Here is a 23,041-nt window from a genome sequence, read left to right as displayed (position 1 = left end):
TTTTACGACCGACCGACCACCAGGCAAATAAAGTCGCACCCTCACTTTAGATCATCATATGGCAAGAATGCGAGGGAGGTAGGGAGGGAGGAATGGAAAATACTATACTGCAGAAAACAAATGTATAAACAAAAACGAAACAACAACTCAACTTGTCACGTTCCCCCTTTTTAGGCGAGACTCGAGACGAAGACAAGACTACTCGAAATGTATTTATATAATACACACAAAAGTTGAGGAGACAGGCGGGCAGGTAGGTGGTATGGGCAGCAATTCAGTTAGTTAATCAGGCTAACGGCATTGTTGTTTATCGAAAAACTGACATTCATACAAACAAGTCGTACGATAGATGAATAATGTCTACATGACTTGAAAACAAGTAAAACAACAAAAACCATTGAGCTTCTTAAATCTTCTTGTCATATTAAACAATAAAAATAAAAATTCAGATAAGAGTTGAAAAAAAGTGAGATAAAACAGTAAAACAGTTTGGTTTAAATTTACACTATAAAAGCAGAGGAGAAAAGATGATGACGATAAGCCAACTAAAAGTAAATAAGATAAGAATTAAAAGTGGGTTCCAACCAAAGCTTTTGTTGCTGCTGTATATCTTTTGTTTGAATTACGCTTTAAAGCTAAAAAGTAAATATTGAAACAGATTCTGGAATTTTCTTAGGTTAACTTTTTTTCTGATTTACGTAAAACCTTTGCAGGTTGCTGCTGGCTGACAAGCACATACAGATTCTTTACATGACTATATGTCACGCAGTGTAATTGCGAAATGTTGGTTTAATAACTCATTTTTTTAAATGAAAATATGAACATTGACATGGCAACAGTTTCAATCACGCGTTATGCCGGGAACTACGTAATATGTAAAAAGAACAAGTAAGAAAGCAGCTAAATGTGTCCAGGTAAAAATCACTACAGATCTATGGTTGACATCCCTGCTTAAACTGTTGTTTTTGTACATCAAATATGACCACAAGTAGCGGGAAAACCACCAAGATAGCATCCCTGTAAGAAAGTATCAGTCAAATGTGCCGACAGAGATATACCCTCAGCCTCGGACCTAAAGAAAAAGTCACACAATACTTCTGACTTCTATAGGTTTTTTAGTTCTTGGGCCAATATTTTTAGGAAGTATGGACGTGCCCCCGAAAGAAAATGTACCGCCGTAACTGGGGCCGCATATACAACATGTTGCCAAAAATTTAAAAAAGATCCCGGAAGAGTACCTAAACTGCACTCTTTCCAAATTTTTGTTGGGAGGTAAACAAAAAAGTAATCCAATGTAGCCAATATTCGGACATAGCCCGAGTTTGTAGGAAGTAATATAATATACATCGCTTTCTGCCTTCGAGAGTTATCTTTCGACTTCGCAGTTTAGCTGGTGCCGGCAAGTTTTTTTTTGAACTTTTGGGCCATTATCTCAGGCAGTATGGTCTTGCCCCCGAAAGAAATTGAGACGTTGTAACAGGGCCCGCAAAAGAAAATTTTAAATTGTTAAACTGCACTCTTTCCAAATTTTGTATGGGAGGTACCCGAAAGAGTGGTCCGATTTTGTCAATATTCGGTCATAATCCAAGTCTGTAAGAAATAATATCCAGTTTAGTTGGTGCCAACTTTTGGGTCATTATCCTAGGATGTATGGACTTGCCCCCGTCGTAATAGAGACCGCAGGCAGAAATTGTTGCAAAAAATGTCAAAACGATCCGAAACGAGCTGTTAAATTGTACTTTTTCCAAATTTTGTGTGGGAAGTAAACGAAGGAGTATACCGATGTAGATCATATTTAAACCTGATCTATGCCAGGAAGCAATATTACCATATGCAAAGTTATGACCAATTCAGCTACACTTCGGGACAATTTTTTAACTTTTGCAGAGGCAGTATCGGAAAGTGTGGATGGGTTATCTTTCCTTTACCGACCCACCTCAGAAAATTATGAAAACATTACCACAGATAGTGCTTCTTATCCCGATTCCGACCACGTACTGCTTTTGTTGCGGAAATGTATACTTCCCGAGATATACATATCCGCAACAAAAGCAATACATCGTTGGATTCGGTGTAAAAAGCAGTATTTGCGGTAATTTTTTCATAGTTTTCTGCAGTTGTTTGCCAAAATTTTAGACTAGGGCCATTGTGGAACTATGGAGGCCAATATCTCGGGAAGTTTACATTTCCGCAACAAAAGCAATACATGGTTGGAATCGGAATAAAAAAGCACTATCTGCGGTAATTTTTTCATAATTTTCTGCGTTGTGTCGGTAAAGGAAAGGAGTTCCCGTCAAATTTGCTTACAATAATGCATTGCTGTGAATGGCTTGTTTACATTTTGTATGTGATTTTATTCACAATAATGCATTTTGACAACTGGTATGGAGATCAGCTGTTTTGCCGTTGTACCTGTATTATTGTGCCATATGGCACAAACCAACCACACAGTCAGATGGACAGCAGACAAACAGACGGACGTGGCTAAATCAACTCCAACTTGTCCGAAACGGATTTCGTGGGTCTAAAACCATTATTTCTATGAGGCACAAATTTGGTCATATCAAACTGTACGTACCCTCTTTAGTCTAAGGCTAAGGGTATAAACAACTGATTGGCGAGTGTTCAGAGAATTTACCAATCACCGATTCAGAGAGCTGTCCATTCCCTCAAAACGACGGGTAGCTGAGGAAATTTTGCGTGATATTATCACAGCTTCAGCCGCTCGCTACATACCTGCTGGTCGAGTACCCGAAATTAGGCCGAATTTCCCAGCAGAGGCGTACGGACTAGCAATTAAGCGTAATGAGCTTCGTAGTAGGAACCCTAAAGACCCAAGAATTAGGAAATATACTCTAATAGGCGAGCATAAGCGAAAAAGAGGTGCGCTTGTTATTTTAACCGGCAGTTTATAGAGCACCCCGAGAGTGATAAGGCGAAGAGGAGTGTGCTACGCCGTATAGGAACACCTCGAACCGAGGAGTCACCACCACAATTTACGATGGAAAATGATGCAGACCTCATGCGAAACGCGAAATCATCCAAAGCGTTGGGCCCACACGGAACATTAATGGTAATGCTTAAGCAAATAGATGAACCCGGTGTTGAGTATTTGACAAGTGTGGTGTTAAACAGAAGTCTGGAAAGTTGACATCAGGATGGTCCCGCAAGTGAAGCCAGGCAAGGATGCCAGCAAAGGCGAATCGTACGGGCCGAGTATCATCCTGTCCAGTATCGGAGATCCTAGTGGCACTACAACGTTCTGCTATGGTCAGGTAGGTACAAATGACGGCTACGCGAACAAGTGTACTCTCCATAAGCTTTAAAATAATACCCATATTGTCCAAGTATGCTTAGTAAAATGCCAAGACCCATATTTCTTGAAGTATGGACTTCCCCGGGAATCGTTGTGATCAGAGTCCCAATGAATACCTATGTAGAAAATTTCAGCCCGATCCGAGCGGTACCCATAAACAAGGTAATGGTGTTAAAGTAAGAGATTATATTCCAAATGTGAATTTATGGAAGAAGATCGTTTTACCGATAGATTTCATGCCGATACAAGGCATATCTTTGGAAACACAACACCAAGACCTAGATGTAGAAATTTTCAAACGATTAGAATGGACCATGGCACAATAATACAAGTACAACGGGAAAACAGCTGATTATCACACTAGTTGTCAAAATGCGTTATTGTGAATAACATCACATACAAAATGTAAACAAGCAATTCACAGTAATGCATTATTGTGAGCAAATTTGACGTTTGACATGATCTGATGGAACACCTTATTCCACCATGGAATGGACCAAAAAACTAAAATGGACTTCTCGTTACATGAAGAAGAAGTTATCAAGAAGTTATCCCGTACAGCTTCAAACAACATTTATAAAACATCACTATTCATAATAACTCCAAAAACAATCAAACAATTCAATTTCCTGCCCTTTTTACTTCAAAATAATGGAAAACTCTAACTAAAACTCTTTCTGGAATTTCGAGAAAATTTAAATTACGAAATGGTGGAATAATGGCAAATAGAAAACGACAACCGATAAGAAACAAAACAATAAACAACAAAAAATCCAATAAGAAAAAGAGAGAAAAACAAACAATTCCAACATGAGAGAGTAACTTTCCAATTTAACGAAAAACTGAGACGAGTGGAGACTTCCGCGAGAGCGAATAATTCTCCATCTCATTCACTCAACAATGGAAAATAACATTAATAAAATGGCTGAAATAACGAAGAAAAAAGAAAAAAAAACGAACAAAAACTTAATAACTTAACTTTTACAAATGGAAAACACATTAGAAATTAACAATAATTAAAATATTTAATTTTCTTTCTGCTTTGAACAGAAACGCCACATAGAGGGGGAATTCGGGACTTCTCTCATTAACAAAAGAAGTAAAGAAAAATAAAATTCTCAACAAAAACGCAAAAAAAATATAAAATGGAGATTGGTGGGGTCATATAGAAACAATTAAAACTTGTGTTTTTGTATGTTGAATTTAATTTTTATTTATTTCTTTACTTACAACAAAATACTTTCCCCTTTAAATACAATTGAAGGTTAATTTTTTTTCTGAAGTGTTATGTGTGTTTTAATTTATTTATACCGAAAAGTTAGTTGTTTTTGTTCGTTTTTTTTTTTCGTGTAATTTAATTGCAACGAATACAAAAAAGTAGACTAGACCCCGACAACTTTGTCGTCATCCGCCGCGAGTGATTCGTCGTCGTCTTCAACACCACACACTATACATATTGTTGTTGTATATGTATGTTGTATATAGAAAAATACGCACACACCAGCAACTTAGTTATGTGTACTATATAATTTTCCTTTGTTGTTGCTCCTCCTTAACCCACAAAATTATATTTACAAACCATTTTCTTTTGCATATTAAAACTAACGGCCATCACTATTTTTTTCTTTTCGAGAGAAACGGTTTAGAAAATAAGGATATTTCAATAACCCGTTTCTTTTGTATTCTTTCCACTAATAATTACTCACTCACTGCAAAATTTCTTCTTCTTCATTTCACTGATTGCTAGAACAAACACACTATTTCTTTTTTACTTACAGTTTATTATTCATTTGTGATGGCATTTTTACTCTTAATGGTTGAAATTTATTAGAACACAAAGAATAAATTTTTGCTGATTTTTGAAAGATGTTTTGTTTTTTTATTGTGATTTGTTGTTTTTCACACTTCACTTTTCTTAAGCAAAAGCTAAGAGAGTCTTTTTTCTCAAGTGGCGTTGTCGTTTGCTGTTTTCAAAGGGGAAACTGACAATATTCGTTCAATACGATTCAATTTATAGAATTTCTTCGTTAAATATATTTATTGGAAGTAGATTTTGGAGAGTTGTGGAGATATAGAGTCTACACAATAAATTTTGTAGAAATATGGTAGTTGTGGCAACTGAACAATAATTGTTTGCCTAAAGGGGGGTTCGCATTCAATGATATATTGGAATATAAATATTTTGATAGGAACCAAGGCAGATTCATATAAGCTGTGTTCCTTTACTTACCTGAGGTTACCATTTGTTACCATTTTTAACCGGCAAAGCGTTCCTTAACCCCAAAAAGTGGTAAAACTGGCAGCAATTTTTAAGAGAGCGAGAGAGGAGAGAGATCACATATGCCTTTCTCTTCTACCACAGATTACCAGCAAAATTTCTGCAGTTAAAAAATGGTAAAACTGATTTTTCGACTTTTGTTTGACGATTATTTCACAATGAAGAAAAAATAGACGAGAAACAGAAGAAAAAGTCGAACGCTGACAAAACTAAATTAAAAGCTGTGAAATAAAGGACGAAAATTGATGTTTTATGTTTCTTTTTAGCTGTGTTCCTTTACTTACCTGAGGTTACCATTTTAACCATTTTTTACCATTTTCAACCTGTAAAGCGTTCCTTAACCCCGAAAAGTGGCAAAACTGGAAGCAATTTTTAAGAGAGTGTGAGAGGAGAGAGAGCGAAAATGGCTTTCTCTTCTACCACAGGCTACCAGACAAATTTCTTCAGGTAAAAAATGACAGAACTGATTTTTCGACTTTTGTTTGACGATTATTTCACAATGAAGAAAAAATGATTTTTCGACTTTTGTTTGACGATTATTTCACAATGAAGAAAAAATGGACGAAAAACAGAAGAAAAAGTCGAACGCTGACAAAACTAATGCTTTGTTCCAGAACCTGCAAGAAGCTACTATTTTTTACTACGATAACATTTTTTCCTTTATGTTATCGAATAAAATAGTAAAAATTAGTAGATTCTTGCAGTACTGGAACAGACCATATATTAAAAACTGTGAAATAAAAGACGAAAATTGATTTTTTTATGTCTCTTTTTGGCATTGCTGCCAGATCTACCATTTTTCCGTTCCTTTACTTCTCTGGTAAAAATTTTGAGCAATTTTGACACTTTTCTCTTTTACCACTCTTACCATTAAAAAAGTAAAGGAACAAAGCTAATGTGTCAATTGCATTGAATTGATGTTAAATCTTGACATCTTATGTTGCCAACAATTGCCGATGCGGCTACCTGTGTATGTGTACCATGGTATCAAGCATGGTGCAAAGGCCAGAACAGAATCAATCGTCGCTTGCTTCCCAAATGTCAAATTATAAGGGAATGCCAGAGCCTCTTTGCAAATCCGCCTGCGTTCCCCTTTAGGAGGCTCTGGCATTCCATAATTTGACATTTGGGAAGCAAGCGACGATTGATTCTGTTCTGGCCTTTGCCCCTGGCTTGATACCACTATCTTCCCAGCAAAAAATTTTGGAAGTTGGAAATAAGAACTTAACGAGTCGGAGATTTTTTATGGAGTGGAGTTGGAGTCCATGTAGAAAGCTGAACTAGTGATGGGAAGGCAACATAAAAAACTGTAGGATGATGAAAGAAAATCAGATGCGCTTGGATTAAATCGAGAACGGAGGAAGTAAGCTCAAATGTGATTGAATTTAATGCAATTTTTGTTTAATTTTATAATAAAGGTATTTCTTGTTTTACTCAAATAATGAATGCATTTTATTTATTTTGGGATATTTCGCAATGACTTGCATTTTAATTGCATCTTTAGACTGATTAAAAATGCAATGCGAAGAACGCATATAAATTCAATCCAAAGCACTGCATATTAAGCCGTGATTTGGATCGAAAATGGAGTGCATCCTAGCTTTGTGCTGTGGAAGCAAAATGGAGTGCATCCTAGCTGCGCGCTCCCTTGTAAAATTCATAAGTGAATTCATAGGAACCCAGCAAAAAATTGTGGAAGTTGTGCAATTGGAGTTATGATTTCACAACATCTTTCGATGTACTCCAACAGAGTTATGAAAAATGCACTCCTTTCGATACATTTTATAAGCAGCATAAAAAACTTAAGGATGATGAAAGAAAATCAGATGCGCTTGGATTAAATCGAGGAAGTAAGCTCAAATGTGATTGAATTTAATGGAAACTTGTTTTAAATTTGTGTTTATATAATAAAGTTCTTTGTGTTCTTGTTTTACACAAATAATAAATGCATTTTATTTATTTTGGGATATTTCGCAATGGCTTGCATTTTAATTGCATCTTTAGACTGATTAAAAATGCAATCCGAAGAACGCATATAAATTCAATCACTAGTTCAGCTTTCGACATGGACTCCACTCCATTAAAAATGTCCGTCCCGTGATTTACCGCAAAAATGTTCGCAGCTTAAGTTGTTATTTCTTTATTTTCTAACAAATTCTTCGAAATGTATACACTCTTGTTTATCTTTTGAAGAAATGTGTAGGGATTAAATAACTGTTTTTTCTGTAGGGACCTCTACAGCAACTGCTTATAAAATGTATCGAACGGAGTGCATTTTTCATAACTCTGTTGGACTACATCGAAAGATGTAGTGAAATCATAACTCCAATTGTACAACTTCCAAAATTTTTTGCTGGTATTCCATGGGAACAGGGCTAATGTGTTCACATAAATGTTGCCATATCACATAACAATTCAAGTAATTACAAGTTTTGAACGATCTGGCTTGCTTGTTTTAAATGCCAGCCTTGATTTCAAAACAATAGCTAGCGCCCTTTTTCTTTCAATTTAATTTTTTTAATTAAATGCTTATTTCTAAACGAAAATGCAAAACAATTTTGAAAATGAATTGCGTGGTCTTGAAGAGGATGCTATTGCGGCCCAGCAACAAATTGGAAAATACTTTAAACGCTATGGAGAATCTGGGCACCAAGATGCTAGCAAACATCAACTCATATTTGCCAGTCGTATTATTAATAGCATAGCAAAATGTGAACTGAAATATCCAAAAATATATTGTGAAATAATAACAGAGACATTTGGTGATAATCTGAAGCCAGAATGTAGTGATAAATATTGGTCGGCATATGTTAATAACTTACGATACTTTCACTATCATTTAGTGACAAAGGTGAACATTCTAATCCAAGTACCTTCTCTCAAAATCGTATTAACAACTTGTTTTTCTTCTATTTTTAGAAACATTTTGAGTATTCCTCTAAAATATATTACCACATCTGTGATCTGCCGTCCATTAAATTACAAACCGAGGATGTCTGTTTTGCATTTGTTTCAATGTATTGCAATCAAATGTTCCTGCAAAATGTTCATCTGCAAAATAAATGTAAACCGGACCTCAAAGAACTAAATCATATTGTGGAAAATCTTCAAGTTCTGTTTGAACAAATGTTGGACAAAAACAAGGAGGTCAATTTGCAATACAAAGATGTTCTGCACAAGTGCCTTCAGAGTATATTTCCATCATCGGGATTTACGAAAATGCAAAAACTATTTAGTTATGTATCCACAGAGAAAGTTGTGAGAATGTTTGCGGCTTTGTTCAAACTTTCTACCCAGCAACGCATGCCACAACCAACAAGGGAAGAGATTCATCAGAAAGCCCACTTTATTATTGAAACTTTGAATAATTTCATTGTTTTCGATATTGTTGATAATTTTCAAATACAATTGTGTGTACAGCTATTAAAATATGCGCACCAGGATAGCCATCTAAAATTAGAGAAAGCAGTTGCAGAAATATTTGGACAACTTTATGAATATTTAAAAATAATATGTTCACAAAAACCTATAGTGGGATTTGAGAGTTCTATTACCGAAGCATGTGAAGGCTTTAAATCTCTATTTGAGTTGTACTCTAAAAGCTCCATGAACCACTTATGGTTTAAGGATTTATTGGTGTTCTTAAGTACCATTCACACTCAAATGCAGAATACAACAGTTTTTGCTTGTTTTTGGAAACAAATGACACACATAGCATCATATCAGTCACTGTTAATGTTATTATTGGAAACAATGAAACTAGCTCCGTGCATAGTATCGGAAACGAAGCTCAATACAATACGTTGCTGCTCTAGCTTTCGTAAACATATCATATTGACGTTTGCCAATGCAGCATTGTCCACATTTGTTTTGTATTGCCAGAATGTTAAAAATGAACCAAAGGAGGGAATCATCAACGTAGATGAAATGCAAGAACAGGATAATGCTTTGCAGGTATGTGAGATTGGTAATTGTATTTGTTTATGTGTTTTAGCTCTAATGTTAAAATTATGGAACATACTAGGAGTGTAAGGTCTTTTTTACTTCCGCGATAATTGTCCTGTTTCGTTACTCCTAAAAATCTTTAAAATATCAAAACCCAAGCCTGTTGTCCTATTTGGTTGCTCCTAAAAATCTTAAAAAAACTACGCCTATGTCCTCATTGGTTGCTCCTAAAAATCTTTAAAAAATCCAAGCCAATTGTCCTCTTTGTTGGCTCCTAAAATCATTTATTGTCATCTTTTTATTGTTTTATTATCTCATCATTTTTCTTTTCTTTTTATTGCAGGACACCTATACGGAAATGCTACAAAAACCTCTACTGCTAATCGTTAGCCATGCCTTTAAGATTATTGACAAAATGGAATGCATCGATAGTGGCTCACAGGATATAGCATTTCTGTTGACACGTTTCAAACAGGCTTCGGTTAGTGCCTGCAGTGCACGGCAAGCTAGAACATGTATCAAACTATGCGAATTGTATATGAAAATAAACAATAAATACCCCGAAACGGAATGGCCACTGCTCCTTAGGCGAGTATATAAAGCGGCAGTGCAATGTTTCAGCAAGGATCCTCAACAAATACGGGAAATGCAATTGTGTTACATAGCCTCTTTGCTACATTTAAATACGGAAATTGATTTCACACAAATACGTGGACAAATAAGTTTATATTATAGCGACGCCTTTAAAGAGGAACAATTACAACGTATAGAAATGGAGCCACCACTTGTACCACCACCACATGAAAATTGTTTATTACACTGCCTGATGCGTAGCACCAACCCGTTGCGACCACATTTAAAACCATGCCGTAAAAAACTTCTCCATTGGTTAGAAGTCCAACACGCTGTCAAATACTATAAATCGAATGTCAATTTAATGCAATCTCTAATACTATCAAGTCAGTCGTATTATGATTTTGTCATAACTACTCGAGCAACCAAATTATCAACCGCACAAGTGCCAAAATTCCTATCCATACATAAATATTTACGTACAAAGTCGTCTTCAAGTCGTTTGGATCAATTGACCTATGGCCATACTTGTACCAAACTCTTACAAGAATATCACAATCAGCGTTCACAAACAACGCCTTTGGAAACCAAGGATTTGGCCGAAAATCAATTGGAACAATTGCTGTTGAACAAAGAAATGGAAAAAATGACCATATGTAATGAACTGCAATATATTAAATTGGCCTATGATGGTTACGTGGCTTTCCAGGAGTTCTATGATAAGGTAAGTGGGCTCCTTTGGTTCTGTACATGGCGAAATAAAAAAGTGATCAATCAGTTTCACTCAAAACTTAAAGATTTGTTTACATTTCCTATACCATTGTTTTCCTTTTGGGGAGAAATCTAGTCTAGAGCCTCTTGCGGACAACTTGTTGTTTGGTTTCCCCTAAAAATCTTAAAGAAATCCACAACTTTTGTCGTCTTTGGTTGCTCCTAAAAATCTTTAAAAAATCCACGCCTACTGTCCTCTTTGGTTGCTTGTAAAAATCTTTAAAAAATCCACGCCTATTGTCCTCTTTGGTTGCTTGTAAAAATCTTTAAAAAATCCACGCCTATTGTCCTCTTTGGTTGCTTGTAAAAATCTTTAAAAAATCCACGCCTATTGTCCTCTTTGGTTGCTTGTAAAAATCTTTAAAAAATCCACGCCTATTGTCCTCTTTGGTTGCTTGTAAAAATCTTTAAAAAATCCACGCCTATTGTTCTCTTTGGTTGCTTGTAAAAATCTTTAAAAAATCCACGCCTATTGTCCTCTTTGGTTGCTTGTAAAAATCTTTAAAAAATCCACGCCTATTGTCCTCTTTGGTTGCTTGTAAAAATCTTTAAAAAATCCACGCCTATTGTCCTCTTTGGTTGCTTGTAAAAATCTTTAAAAAATCCACGCCTACTGTCCTCTTTGATTGCTCCTAAAAATCCTTAAAAAATCCACGCCTATTGTCCTCTTTGGTTGCTTGTAAAAATCTTTAAAAAATCCACGCCTATTGTTCTCTTTGGTTGCTTGTAAAAATCTTTAAAAAATCCACGCCTATTGTCCTCTTTGGTTGCTTGTAAAAATCTTTAAAAAATCCACGCCTATTGTCCTCTTTGGTTGCTTGTAAAAATCTTTAAAAAATCCACGCCTATTGTCCTCTTTGGTTGCTTGTAAAAATCTTTAAAAAATCCACGCCTACTGTCCTCTTTGATTGCTCCTAAAAATCCTTAAAAAATCCACGCCTATTGTCCTCTTTGGTTGCTTGTAAAAATCTTTAAAAAATCCACGCCTATTGTCCTCTTTGGTTGCTTGTAAAAATCTTTAAAAAATCCACGCCTATTGTCCTCTTTGGTTGCTTGTAAAAATCTTTAAAAAATCCACGCCTATTGTCCTCTTTGGTTGCTTGTAAAAATCTTTAAAAAATCCACGCCTATTGTTCTCTTTGGTTGCTTGTAAAAATCTTTAAAAAATCCACGCCTATTGTCCTCTTTGGTTGCTTATAAAAATCTTTAAAAAATCCACGCCTATTGTCCTCTTTGGTTGCTTGTAAAAATCTTTAAAAAATCCACGCCTATTGTCCTCTTTGGTTGCTTGTAAAAATCTTTAAAAAATCCACGCCTATTGTCCTCTTTGGTTGCTTGTAAAAATCTTTAAAAAATCCACGCCTATTGTCCTCTTTGGTTGCTTGTAAAAATCTTTAAAAAATCCACGCCTATTGTCCTCTTTGGTTGCTTGTAAAAATCTTTAAAAAATCCACGCCTATTGTTCTCTTTGGTTGCTTGTAAAAATCTTTAAAAAATCCACGCCTATTGTCCTCTTTGGTTGCTTGTAAAAATCTTTAAAAAATCCACGCCTATTGTCCTCTTTGGTTGCTTGTAAAAATCTTTAAAAAATCCACGCCTATTGTTCTCTTTGGTTGCTTGTAAAAATCTTTAAAAAATCCACGCCTATTGTCCTCTTTGGTTGCTTATAAAAATCTTTAAAAAATCCACGCCTATTGTCCTCTTTGGTTGCTTGTAAAAATCTTTAAAAAATCCACGCCTATTGTCCTCTTTGGTTGCTTGTAAAAATCTTTAAAAAATCCACGCCTATTGTCCTCTTTGGTTGCTTGTAAAAATCTTTAAAAAATCCACGCCTATTGTCCTCTTTGGTTGCTTGTAAAAATCTTTAAAAAATCCACGCCTATTGTCCTCTTTGGTTGCTTGTAAAAATCTTTAAAAAATCCACGCCTATTGTTCTCTTTGGTTGCTTGTAAAAATCTTTAAAAAATCCACGCCTATTGTCCTCTTTGGTTGCTTGTAAAAATCTTTAAAAAATCCACGCCTATTGTCCTCTTTGGTTGCTTGTAAAAATCTTTAAAAAATCCACGCCTATTGTTCTCTTTGGTTGCTTGTAAAAATCTTTAAAAAATCCACGCCTATTGTCCTCTTTGGTTGCTTGTAAAAATCTTTAAAAAATCCACGCCTATTGTCCTCTTTGGTTGCTTGTAAAAATCTTTAAAAAATCCACGCCTATTGTCCTCTTTGGTTGCTTGTAAAAATCTTTAAAAAATCCACGCCTATTGTCCTCTTTGGTTGCTTGTAAAAATCTTTAAAAAATCCACGCCTACTGTCCTCTTTGATTGCTCCTAAAAATCCTTAAAAAATCCACGCCTATTGTCCTCTTTGGTTGCTTGTAAAAATCTTTAAAAAATCCACGCCTATTGTCCTCTTTGGTTGCTTGTAAAAATCTTTAAAAAATCCACGCCTATTGTCCTCTTTGGTTGCTTGTAAAAATCTTTAAAAAATCCACGCCTATTGTCCTCTTTGGTTGCTTGTAAAAATCTTTAAAAAATCCACGCCTATTGTTCTCTTTGGTTGCTTGTAAAAATCTTTAAAAAATCCACGCCTATTGTCCTCTTTGGTTGCTTATAAAAATCTTTAAAAAATCCACGCCTATTGTCCTCTTTGGTTGCTTGTAAAAATCTTTAAAAAATCCACGCCTATTGTCCTCTTTGGTTGCTTGTAAAAATCTTTAAAAAATCCACGCCTATTGTCCTCTTTGGTTGCTTGTAAAAATCTTTAAAAAATCCACGCCTATTGTCCTCTTTGGTTGCTTATAAAAATCTTTAAAAAATCCACGCCTATTGTCCTCTTTGGTTGCTTGTAAAAATCTTTAAAAAATCCACGCCTATTGTCCTCTTTGGTTGCTTGTAAAAATCTTTAAAAAATCCACGCCTATTGTCCTCTTTGGTTGCTTGTAAAAATCTTTAAAAAATCCACGCCTATTGTTCTCTTTGGTTGCTTGTAAAAATCTTTAAAAAATCCACGCCTATTGTCCTCTTTGGTTGCTTGTAAAAATCTTTAAAAAATCCACGCCTATTGTCCTCTTTGGTTGCTTGTAAAAATCTTTAAAAAATCCACGCCTATTGTCCTCTTTGGTTGCTTGTAAAAATCTTTAAAAAATCCACGCCTATTGTCCTCTTTGGTTGCTTGTAAAAATCTTTAAAAAATCCACGCCTACTGTCCTCTTTGATTGCTCCTAAAAATCCTTAAAAAATCCACGCCTATTGTCCTCTTTGGTTGCTTGTAAAAATCTTTAAAAAATCCACGCCTATTGTCCTCTTTGGTTGCTTGTAAAAATCTTTAAAAAATCCACGCCTATTGTCCTCTTTGGTTGCTTGTAAAAATCTTTAAAAAATCCACGCCTATTGTCCTCTTTGGTGGCTTGTAAAAATCTTTAAAAAATCCACGCCTATTGTCCTCTTTGGTGGCTTGTAAAAATCTTTAAAAAATCCACGCCTATTGTCCTCTTTGGTTGCTTGTAAAAATCTTTAAAAAAATCTACGCCTATTGTCCTCTTTGGTTGCTTGTAAAAATCTTTAAAAAATCCACGCCTATTGTCCTCTTTGGTTGCTTGTAAAAATCTTTAAAAAATCCACGCCTATTGTCCTCTTTGGTTGCTTGTAAAAATCTTTAAAAAATCCACGCCTATTGTCCTCTTTGGTTGCTTGTAAAAATCTTTAAAAAATCCACGCCTATTGTCCTCTTTGGTTGCTTGTAAAAATCTTTAAAAAATCCACGCCTATTGTCCTCTTTGGTTGCTTGTAAAAATCTTTAAAAAATCCACGCCTATTGTCCTCTTTGGTTGCTTGTAAAAATCTTTAAAAAATCCACGCCTATTGTCCTCTTTGGTTGCTTGTAAAAATCTTTAAAAAATCCACGCCTATTGTCCTCTTTGGTTGCTTGTAAAAATCTTTAAAAAATCCACGCCTATTGTCCTCTTTGGTTGCTTGTAAAAATCTTTAAAAAATCCACGCCTATTGTCCTCTTTGGTTGCTTGTAAAAATCTTTGAAAAATCCACGCCTATTGTCCTCTTTGGTTGCTTGTAAAAATCTTTAAAAAATCCACGTCTATTGTCCTCTTTGGTTGCTTGTAAAAATCTTTAAAAAATCCACGCCTATTGTCCTCATTGGCTGCTTGTAAAAATCTTTAAAAAATCCACGCCTATTGTCCTCTTTGGTTGCTTGTAAAAATCTTTAAAAAATCCACGCCTATTGTCCTCTTTGGTTGCTTGTAAAAAATCTTTAAAAAATCCACGCCTATTGTCCTCTTTGGTTGCTTGTAAAAATCTTTAAAAAATCCACTCCTATTGTCCTCTTTGGTTGCTTGTAAAAATCTTTAAAAAATCCACGCCTATTGTCCTCTTTGGTTGCTTGTAAAAATCTTTAAAAAATCCACGCCCAATTGTCCTCTTTGGTTGCTTGTAAAAATCTTTAAAAAATCCACGCCTATTGTCCTCGTTGGTTGCTTGTAAAAATCTTTAAAAAATCCACGCCTATTGTCCTCTTTGGTTGCTTGTAAAAATCTTTAAAAAATCCACGCATATAGACCTCTTTTGGTGGCTTGTAAAAATCTTTAAAAAATCCACGCCTATTGTCCTCTTTGGTTGCTTGTAAAAATCTTTAAAAAATCCACGCCTATTGTCCTCTTTGGTTGCTTGTAAAAATCTTTAAAAAATCCACGCCTATTGTCCTCTTTGGTTGCTTGTAAAAATCTTTAAAAAATCCACGCCTATTGTCCTCTTTGATTGCTTGTAAAAATCTTTAAAAAATCCACGCCTATTGTCCTCTTTGGTTGCTCCTAAAAATCTTTAAAAGTCCATGCCACACATTTAAAATTAATTATCTCTTTCCATTTTTTTTTTTCATTTTCAGTTCGATATTGAACAAATACCAAGTGATGAGGCTATTATTGATTGGGAGGCCATAATTGATGATCTCACAACATTGGCACAATATTTGCAATTTGGCAATTATATGGAATATGCCTCCACCGTTTGGCTGCTACACTATCGGATCTCTCAACTCTTGTTAAACAGTTGCTCGGCCTTGACCAGCCTTACCTTCTTTTGTGAATTTTCAATGTTCTACGAAAAGGTCGAATCAGCGGACGATCTACAATTGGAAAAAGAAATACAATTACATTTACCCCACATAACAACGGCTTTGGAACAGTTAGCTAGCCTACAGAGACGTAAACAAAATGCTGTTCTATTGGCTGCATTGCAGATAGCATACTACTATGCCAACAATGGCAAGTATAGCTATGCCCAAATGTTGTTGCAATTTGTGGCGGAGAAGCATGATGAACTTGGGGAACGTCACGGGTGTTATGATATTGTAATGGCTACGCTGGATGTAATTAGATATCGTCTGTTGTGGAAACACTACCAATTGGCTGAAGAAAAGCCAAAGAAGGCGGCAGATCTTATGTTGAATCAATGTCTAATGGATGAAATGGAACGAACCTTGGATCGTTTGAGAGATTTTTCTTTTGGTTCCGGTGATGCCTTAGCCTATAATATGCTAATTACAAATTTGGCCCAGGACATGGCCGAATGTTCAGCCAATCGTATGTATGAGAATTTTCTTAACTCACTGTTTGTGGTTGCCTGTCGATGTGCCATTCAATATGGCTTTGCCCTGCGTATGGCACAGATAATGTGTTCATGGATGTGGATTAATTTGCAAATGGAATATGTTGATCAGGCCCAGGTGAGTTTGAACAGATGAACTATGTTTTGAATTGATACCTGATTGAATGATTCCATTAATTTTTCAGGCCAAATTAAAAATAATTGAATATATTATGGGCATTAAGAGTCTAAAGGAGGTTGTGGGAAGTTCTGTCAAACCATTGACAGAGGAGAAATGTAGCATGACTGATGCCCCGGAGAATTATGGTGATTTATTGTCTTCATTAAATCATCATAATGACATAGAGGCCGCTCGACGTTTGGCCCAGGTCCAGTTGTCACCCATAAAAACTGTAAGTGGAATAAGAAAGTGGTGGTATTCTGAACGAAAACCCCCCTGAGTTTTGTTTTTCCATCGTTTCAACTTAAGGGAGGAAGTGAGAAATTTCACGGGGAGTTTTCATTCATTCCCCTTAAATTTTGTCTTTCCACCGTTTCAACTTAACGGAAAACGTGAGAAAACTCATGGGTAGTTTTCATTCAGAATAACCTCCAAAAATTATTTTAAAACCCATTAATTTTTATTTTATTTAATAGGGAAAGTTGTACCTACGTCCCGATAGCCAGAAAACGGACCTGAAAAGTTATTTCAAATTTAAAATAGATACCAAAACGTTGCCACAAAATGAGCTCATGGAATGGACGTACTTTGCGATAGGTTGTTTAAATGCTCGCCTCTATTTTCTGGTTGAAGACTATGTCCAATTGGAGCCATTCTATGAAAAGGGTCGCGAATGGCTGGAAATGAGACAGAACTCTTTCAATAAGAACTTTTTCAAAAACATACAACTTTTGGCAATGCAACATTATGTAAATTACCTGCGAGCCAATAAACAACACGACAAGGCGTTGCAGTGTCTGGAAGAGGGTCTGGGTGTTTGTAAAACTACGAAATGGAATATAGATGCAGCATATCGTGTAAATTTTAAACAGCAATTAAAAGCTGTTTATCAGGAATCAGGTAACAAACCCCCCTCGGCAGAGATGGCAAAAGAAAGGTGTAAATGGAAGTTTAATGTATCGCCGGAGGAGGCAATACGCAACAGTAGTAAGAAATTAAAACGGGTATTAATGGAACCAAACCACCAAATTGTGGCAATGGCTTCAAACAAAAAACCCATTTCGACGGTTATTAAAATTACCAGCAGTGCGGCTGCTCCGGGTACAGTCTCGGCCCGCAAACCTAAAACTCAAGCCAACAGTGGCAGCAGCAGTAGTTCTAGTCCCGAGTCCAAACTGAAAGCGAAAGCCAAACCAAAATTCAATATTTGTGAAGATGATGCCATTGAGATTATCGATTCGGATGAGGACGATATTAAGAATGACAAAAAGGAACACAAAGAACCTAGGAGACTAGAAGTGGAATCTAAAGCCACTAAAATAAAGGATACCTACACACCAAAAGTAACCAAAACCTACTCCCGGAAATTGCCAACATCCACTGTCAAGGTCTCAAAATCTCGGACAATCGTAACATCAAAAGATAAACTTATTGTAGATTTACTGGATTCCCCCACATCATTAGCCACATCCATCCCTACCCCCAAAATAGAGGTGCCAATAGCAAACACCTGCTCCTCCTCAACATCAACATCATCGTCAATGGAAAATTTACAAACCAAAGAGAATCAACCCCACAATGATGTCGATTTAATCACAAAATTAGAAAATCTCGATTTAGGCGACAAAGCAGCAAAACCCAAAAGAGGACGACCTCGTATACGTAAATCTCCCGTTAGCAAGAAAACAAATCCCATAATTATATTAGAAGATTCACCAAGTCTAAAGCCGGTTACAAAACCAATTGTAACCACATCCACCGCCACCAGAACTAGGTCACGTAGTCGTACCCGAACCAATAACATATTAGATTCAGCCATAAAATCAGTAGCTAAGGAAGCAATTTCTGCATCAAGGACTACACGAAGAAGGCGTGGTGATGTAATATAAGTTTAGGGAAATAATATTAAATAACATAAATATAAACTTATTTTCCCATCTGTAACTGTCAATTAAAATAGTTTGAAATTAACTTATATTTATTTCTCTATTTTATCACGCTTTATTATTAATTTTCTTCTTTTATATGTTGTATTTAAACATTAATTTTATAATAGTTAATAAACGTTTCTACCACAAACTAATTTTTCAAGAAACCTACCTTTATTTTTTCCGGTCTTTCAATGTTCTCAAAACGTAAATGGACCATTTGTGTTGTGAACGAGGCCTTAAGGCCTGGGTACATAAAGGCCTGGGTACATAAGCTGTTTTGCCTCGTTGCCTTGCTTTCCTACTTCATTTTTGACATAATAAAAATAAAAGAATAAAGGAGGCCGAGCCAATTTCGAACTGGGTTAACCTTTTCTTTTTTATACTTTTATCAGAAGCAAGCAAGGCAACCAGGCGAGGTAGCTTATGTACATACCTAAGCCTTAAACATTCATTGACATCTCCAAGAGAGGCACGCCAAAACGGCAACAAAGGCCGACTTCCGTATTGTCAGTTGCTTTGTATTCGTGCCTGAAACTAGGGATTCTTAAATCGATTTCCCCACTACTGCAATTTCATAAAATTACTCTAGTGCACTCATGCACGAATACAAAGCAACTGACAATACGGAAGTCCGCCAATATTATGATTTGTGTTGTAAACGTAGCCTTAGCTCTGTTCCTTTACGTTCAAGAATCTTCAAGTTTTACCACTTTTTACTCGAAAAACGTTTCTTTACTTCAGACACAATACAATTCATATGGGAGCATTTTACAACTTTTACTACTTTTGCCGGTTTTACCATTTTGAGAAGTAAAGGAACAGACCACTTCATGGCACACTAGTTGTCAAAATGCATTATTGTGAATAAAATCACATACAGAAGGTAAACAAGCAATTCACAGTAATGTGTGTGCTTGTTTAAATTTTGTATGTGTTTTTATTCACAATAATGAATTTTGACAACTAGTGTGATAATCAGCTGTTTTTGCCGATGTACATACCTGTATTATTGTGCCATAGTTATGATTAATGGGCCAAACACATACGGTTCGTTGTGCGACGCGTTGCGCGTTAAAAACAACAACAACAACATGAAAAATGTGTAAGTGATGCCAAGTTTGTTGTTGAAGTTTTCATGTGGTTGTTGTAACGCAATACTCAACGCGCCGTATTTGCAGCGGCCTTATGGCCCCGGCACATACGGTCCGTTCTGCGTCGCGTTACGCGTTAAAAGCTACAACCACATGAAAAAGTGTAAGTGATGCCAAGTTTGCTGTTGAAGTTTTCATGTGGTTGTTGTAACGAGACTCTCAACGGACCGTATGTGCCGCGGCCTTTAAATGTAACACCTTCCTATTCCACCATGGTAGCCTAAAAGTCCATTTAGACTACGCTGGATTTAATCTTAAATCCACTGGATTTGCTAAATCCAGCATAGTCTAAATCAGCCATTAGTCCATGGTGGAATAAGAAGGTGCTACATCAAATCATGTCAAACGTCAAATTTGCTCACAATAATGCATTACTGTAAATTTCTTGTTTACATTTTGCATGTGATTTTATTCACAATAACGCATTTTGACAACTGGTATGAAGATCAGCTGTTTTTGGCGTTACACCTTATTATTCCACCATACCTTCGTCCATGGTGGAATAATGTTTGGTTTACATTCGGCGTCTTTTCGTGATTTCAAAGGCGTTTCGTGATTTCGCGCGGAATCATGCAAAATTTATCATGATTTCGCATACAAAAATGAAATCATTTCATTTCGTGATTTCAGCGAAATCAGCATCGAAATCACAGTACACATGATAAACAACCCTGTTTTTGCCTAAAAAAGTGCCAAAAGTTGCAACACTTTTCACGTATCACAATAAACAAGGTAGATGGTCAATTGCTTTAACAAAAAAATTTAGTATCAAAATTTGTAAACAATGTAAAAAAAATATTAAATTACTTTGTTACAATGCTGGGGCCTAATTATGTGAGTCGATTCGATCGAGAAATTACTCGTGAATTTGTTTTCGACACGATAAAGAAGCGGCATTATAAGTCTCGATCGAAAACGTTTAAGCATTGTTATCGATTTTTTCGATAGTAACCGGTAATCGAACTGTGAAAACCGGTAATCGAACTGTGAAAGCCTAAATTTTCTTTAAGGAACATAATTATAGGTAGATGCCGAAAAAGTATTTATTTTAAAACAAAAACGAAAAAAGCATTATTATGAATAAAAAAATTTAAATTTTTAAGAAATTTTTTGAAAAATACTTTGAATAATAATTTCGGAATAAAGTTGTGGTAAGAAAATAAGAACATTATTAATGTTTGGAAATCCTTTTTTAAATTGTTGTGACACATTGATAATGCATCTACCTTAATAAACGTACGGTTGTTTTGGCAGAATTATTAGAAACATTCTTGGTTGGCGCAATTTTTATAAGAAATGAACATAAAATAATAAAATGGATCCATCTGTGTTATTCTTGTTATCTTCTTCTGACGAAGAAGATGACAACATTAATTTAATTCGTAAACAAATTCGTTCACACAGTGAACCTTTATCTTTACCGGAAGCTGCGTATGTGTTTTAAAGTATAAATCATAAATTGATCAATTTAAAATTTATATTATATTTCTTCGCAGATTTCTACAGAGATTCAGGCTGACAAAAGAGGCTTTCCGTTATGTACTTTTTTGTTTGGAATTTTCGTGCCAAAGTTCAAAATCTGTCCCCCCAATTTTGCAGTTGGCAGCAACGTTGTCACTTTTGGGAAGTGGCGGTTACCAATATACTATAGGGAATGATTTAATTTTAGGTCTGTGTCAGAGTGTTACATCAAAAATTGTTAAACATGTTGTAAATGAAATGGAGCGAAAACTATGCCCACAACATTTACGATTTTCTCCAGAGCAGTCTACTCTATGTAAGGAATCATTTTATACCAAATATGGAATTCCTGGAAGTTCGTATATAATATTTAATATATCATGCAATAATTAACAAAATTATATTAGTAATTGGATGTGTTGACGGAACCCATTTTGGCCGAAAAGGCTATCACAGCCTTAACTCTATGATAGTAAGTTTTGATTATAGAAAATGTTATTTTCATCAAATTTTATTTTCATGACTATAGATTTGCGATCATGAATATACAATTTTGGCTATATGTTCCAAATATGGCGGTGCGGCGCACGACTTATTATTAATCTTACTTTGTTCAGAAATCTTCACATTTATTAACTAATTTATCTGTATTTTTCATAAACGAAAGCAATATTCAATTTGCACATTACTTTTCTTGCATTTTCTTTCCTTTTGCTTGTTTACGATTGGTAATGTAGCAACGAGAAATGTCTCGCAGAAAATTGATCGATAACTCGATAATTTTACTCGATACCGAATGTTATCATACCAACTTTGGGTACTCGGTTCGAAAAAACTCGATATCGACTCACATAATTAGGCCCCTGTTTTCATTGTGTTCTCCTTCTTTTTTAATTGTAATAAAAAAGCGAATTCTCAAAAATTGCTTCCCCATACAAATTTCTTAAAAAATACGGGAACGAAAAAATGATGGAAATGGCAAAGACTGCAGCAGAAATGTCAAAATCAACGTATCAGCTATCGTATTTAGATGATAATGAACATGTTGCTATTGTCTACTATGCCAAAATTGTATGACAGAAAACAGGAGAATAAGGTGTTATTCGGCGCTATTTTTGTTTAAAGAGAAGTGCAAATCTTGCTAGATTTCGGAGTACGGGAAAGCATTTTTAGCACTAAACGGGAAAACTGCTGCAAGTATTAATATTTTGCAAGTTCTTTTCAAGTTCAATTCTTGTTCTATGAAAAGTTTTATAGAGGAAATAAATGTCAAATGCAAAATTTTATAAGGCAAATATTTTTCATTTCAATTTTTCATAGAACATTTCATTTGTTAGTACTATTCACAATTTATACGATATATAGATAATTTTACGATAATTTTCGAAATAAAGTTGTAAAGTTCTATATTGTCGTATATTTTTGATGACTAATTCAATTTACAACAACTTGTTTTGAAAATTTATGTTCGATCAGCTGCACATATTCATCTACCTTGATTATTGTGATATGTTTGAAATCAACAAAAAAATGAATATAAACATCGGGGTGTATTTCAGGATTTCGTGAAATCCTGTGGATTTTAGAGCGCAAGTGTAAACTTGGCATAAGAAGGTGTTACTGTGAATTGCTTGTTTACATTTTGGATGTGATTTTATTTACAATAACGCATTTTGACAACTGGTATGAAGATCAGCTGTTTTTGGCGCAACACCTTATTATTCCACCATGCCTTAGTCAAAGTCACTGCAAAAAAAAAAAAAAAAAAAAACAATCTATAAATCTCTTGTTCCCTTGCAAAACAAATAACACAACGCCGCCAAGTTTATAACTCTGCCAA

At 35.3% G+C, this 23,041-nt stretch overlaps 1 protein-coding gene across 1 annotated transcript; it reads left to right on the top strand.

The window, feature by feature from the left end:
* The first annotated feature begins 7,994 nt into the window (after window positions 1-7,994).
* On the top strand, window positions 7,995-18,753 carry thr (three rows). Its single transcript, XM_073992838.1, has 6 exons — window positions 7,995-8,445; window positions 8,514-9,548; window positions 9,883-10,836; window positions 15,777-16,616; window positions 16,684-16,890; window positions 17,135-18,753. Exons 1-6 carry the CDS (start codon window positions 8,140-8,142, stop codon window positions 18,545-18,547), a joined length of 4,755 nt encoding a protein of 1,584 aa, XP_073848939.1. The 5' UTR covers window positions 7,995-8,139; the 3' UTR covers window positions 18,548-18,753.
* The last annotated feature ends 4,288 nt before the right edge of the window (window positions 18,754-23,041 follow it).

This window comes from Musca autumnalis, unplaced genomic scaffold (assembly GCF_047663935.1).
Source record: "Musca autumnalis isolate F117 unplaced genomic scaffold, ASM4766393v1 scaffold_5, whole genome shotgun sequence".
Classification (NCBI taxonomy): Eukaryota; Metazoa; Arthropoda; class Insecta; order Diptera; family Muscidae; genus Musca; species Musca autumnalis.
Note: the sequence above shows the minus strand (reverse complement) of the source record. Positions and strands in the feature narration are given on the sequence as shown.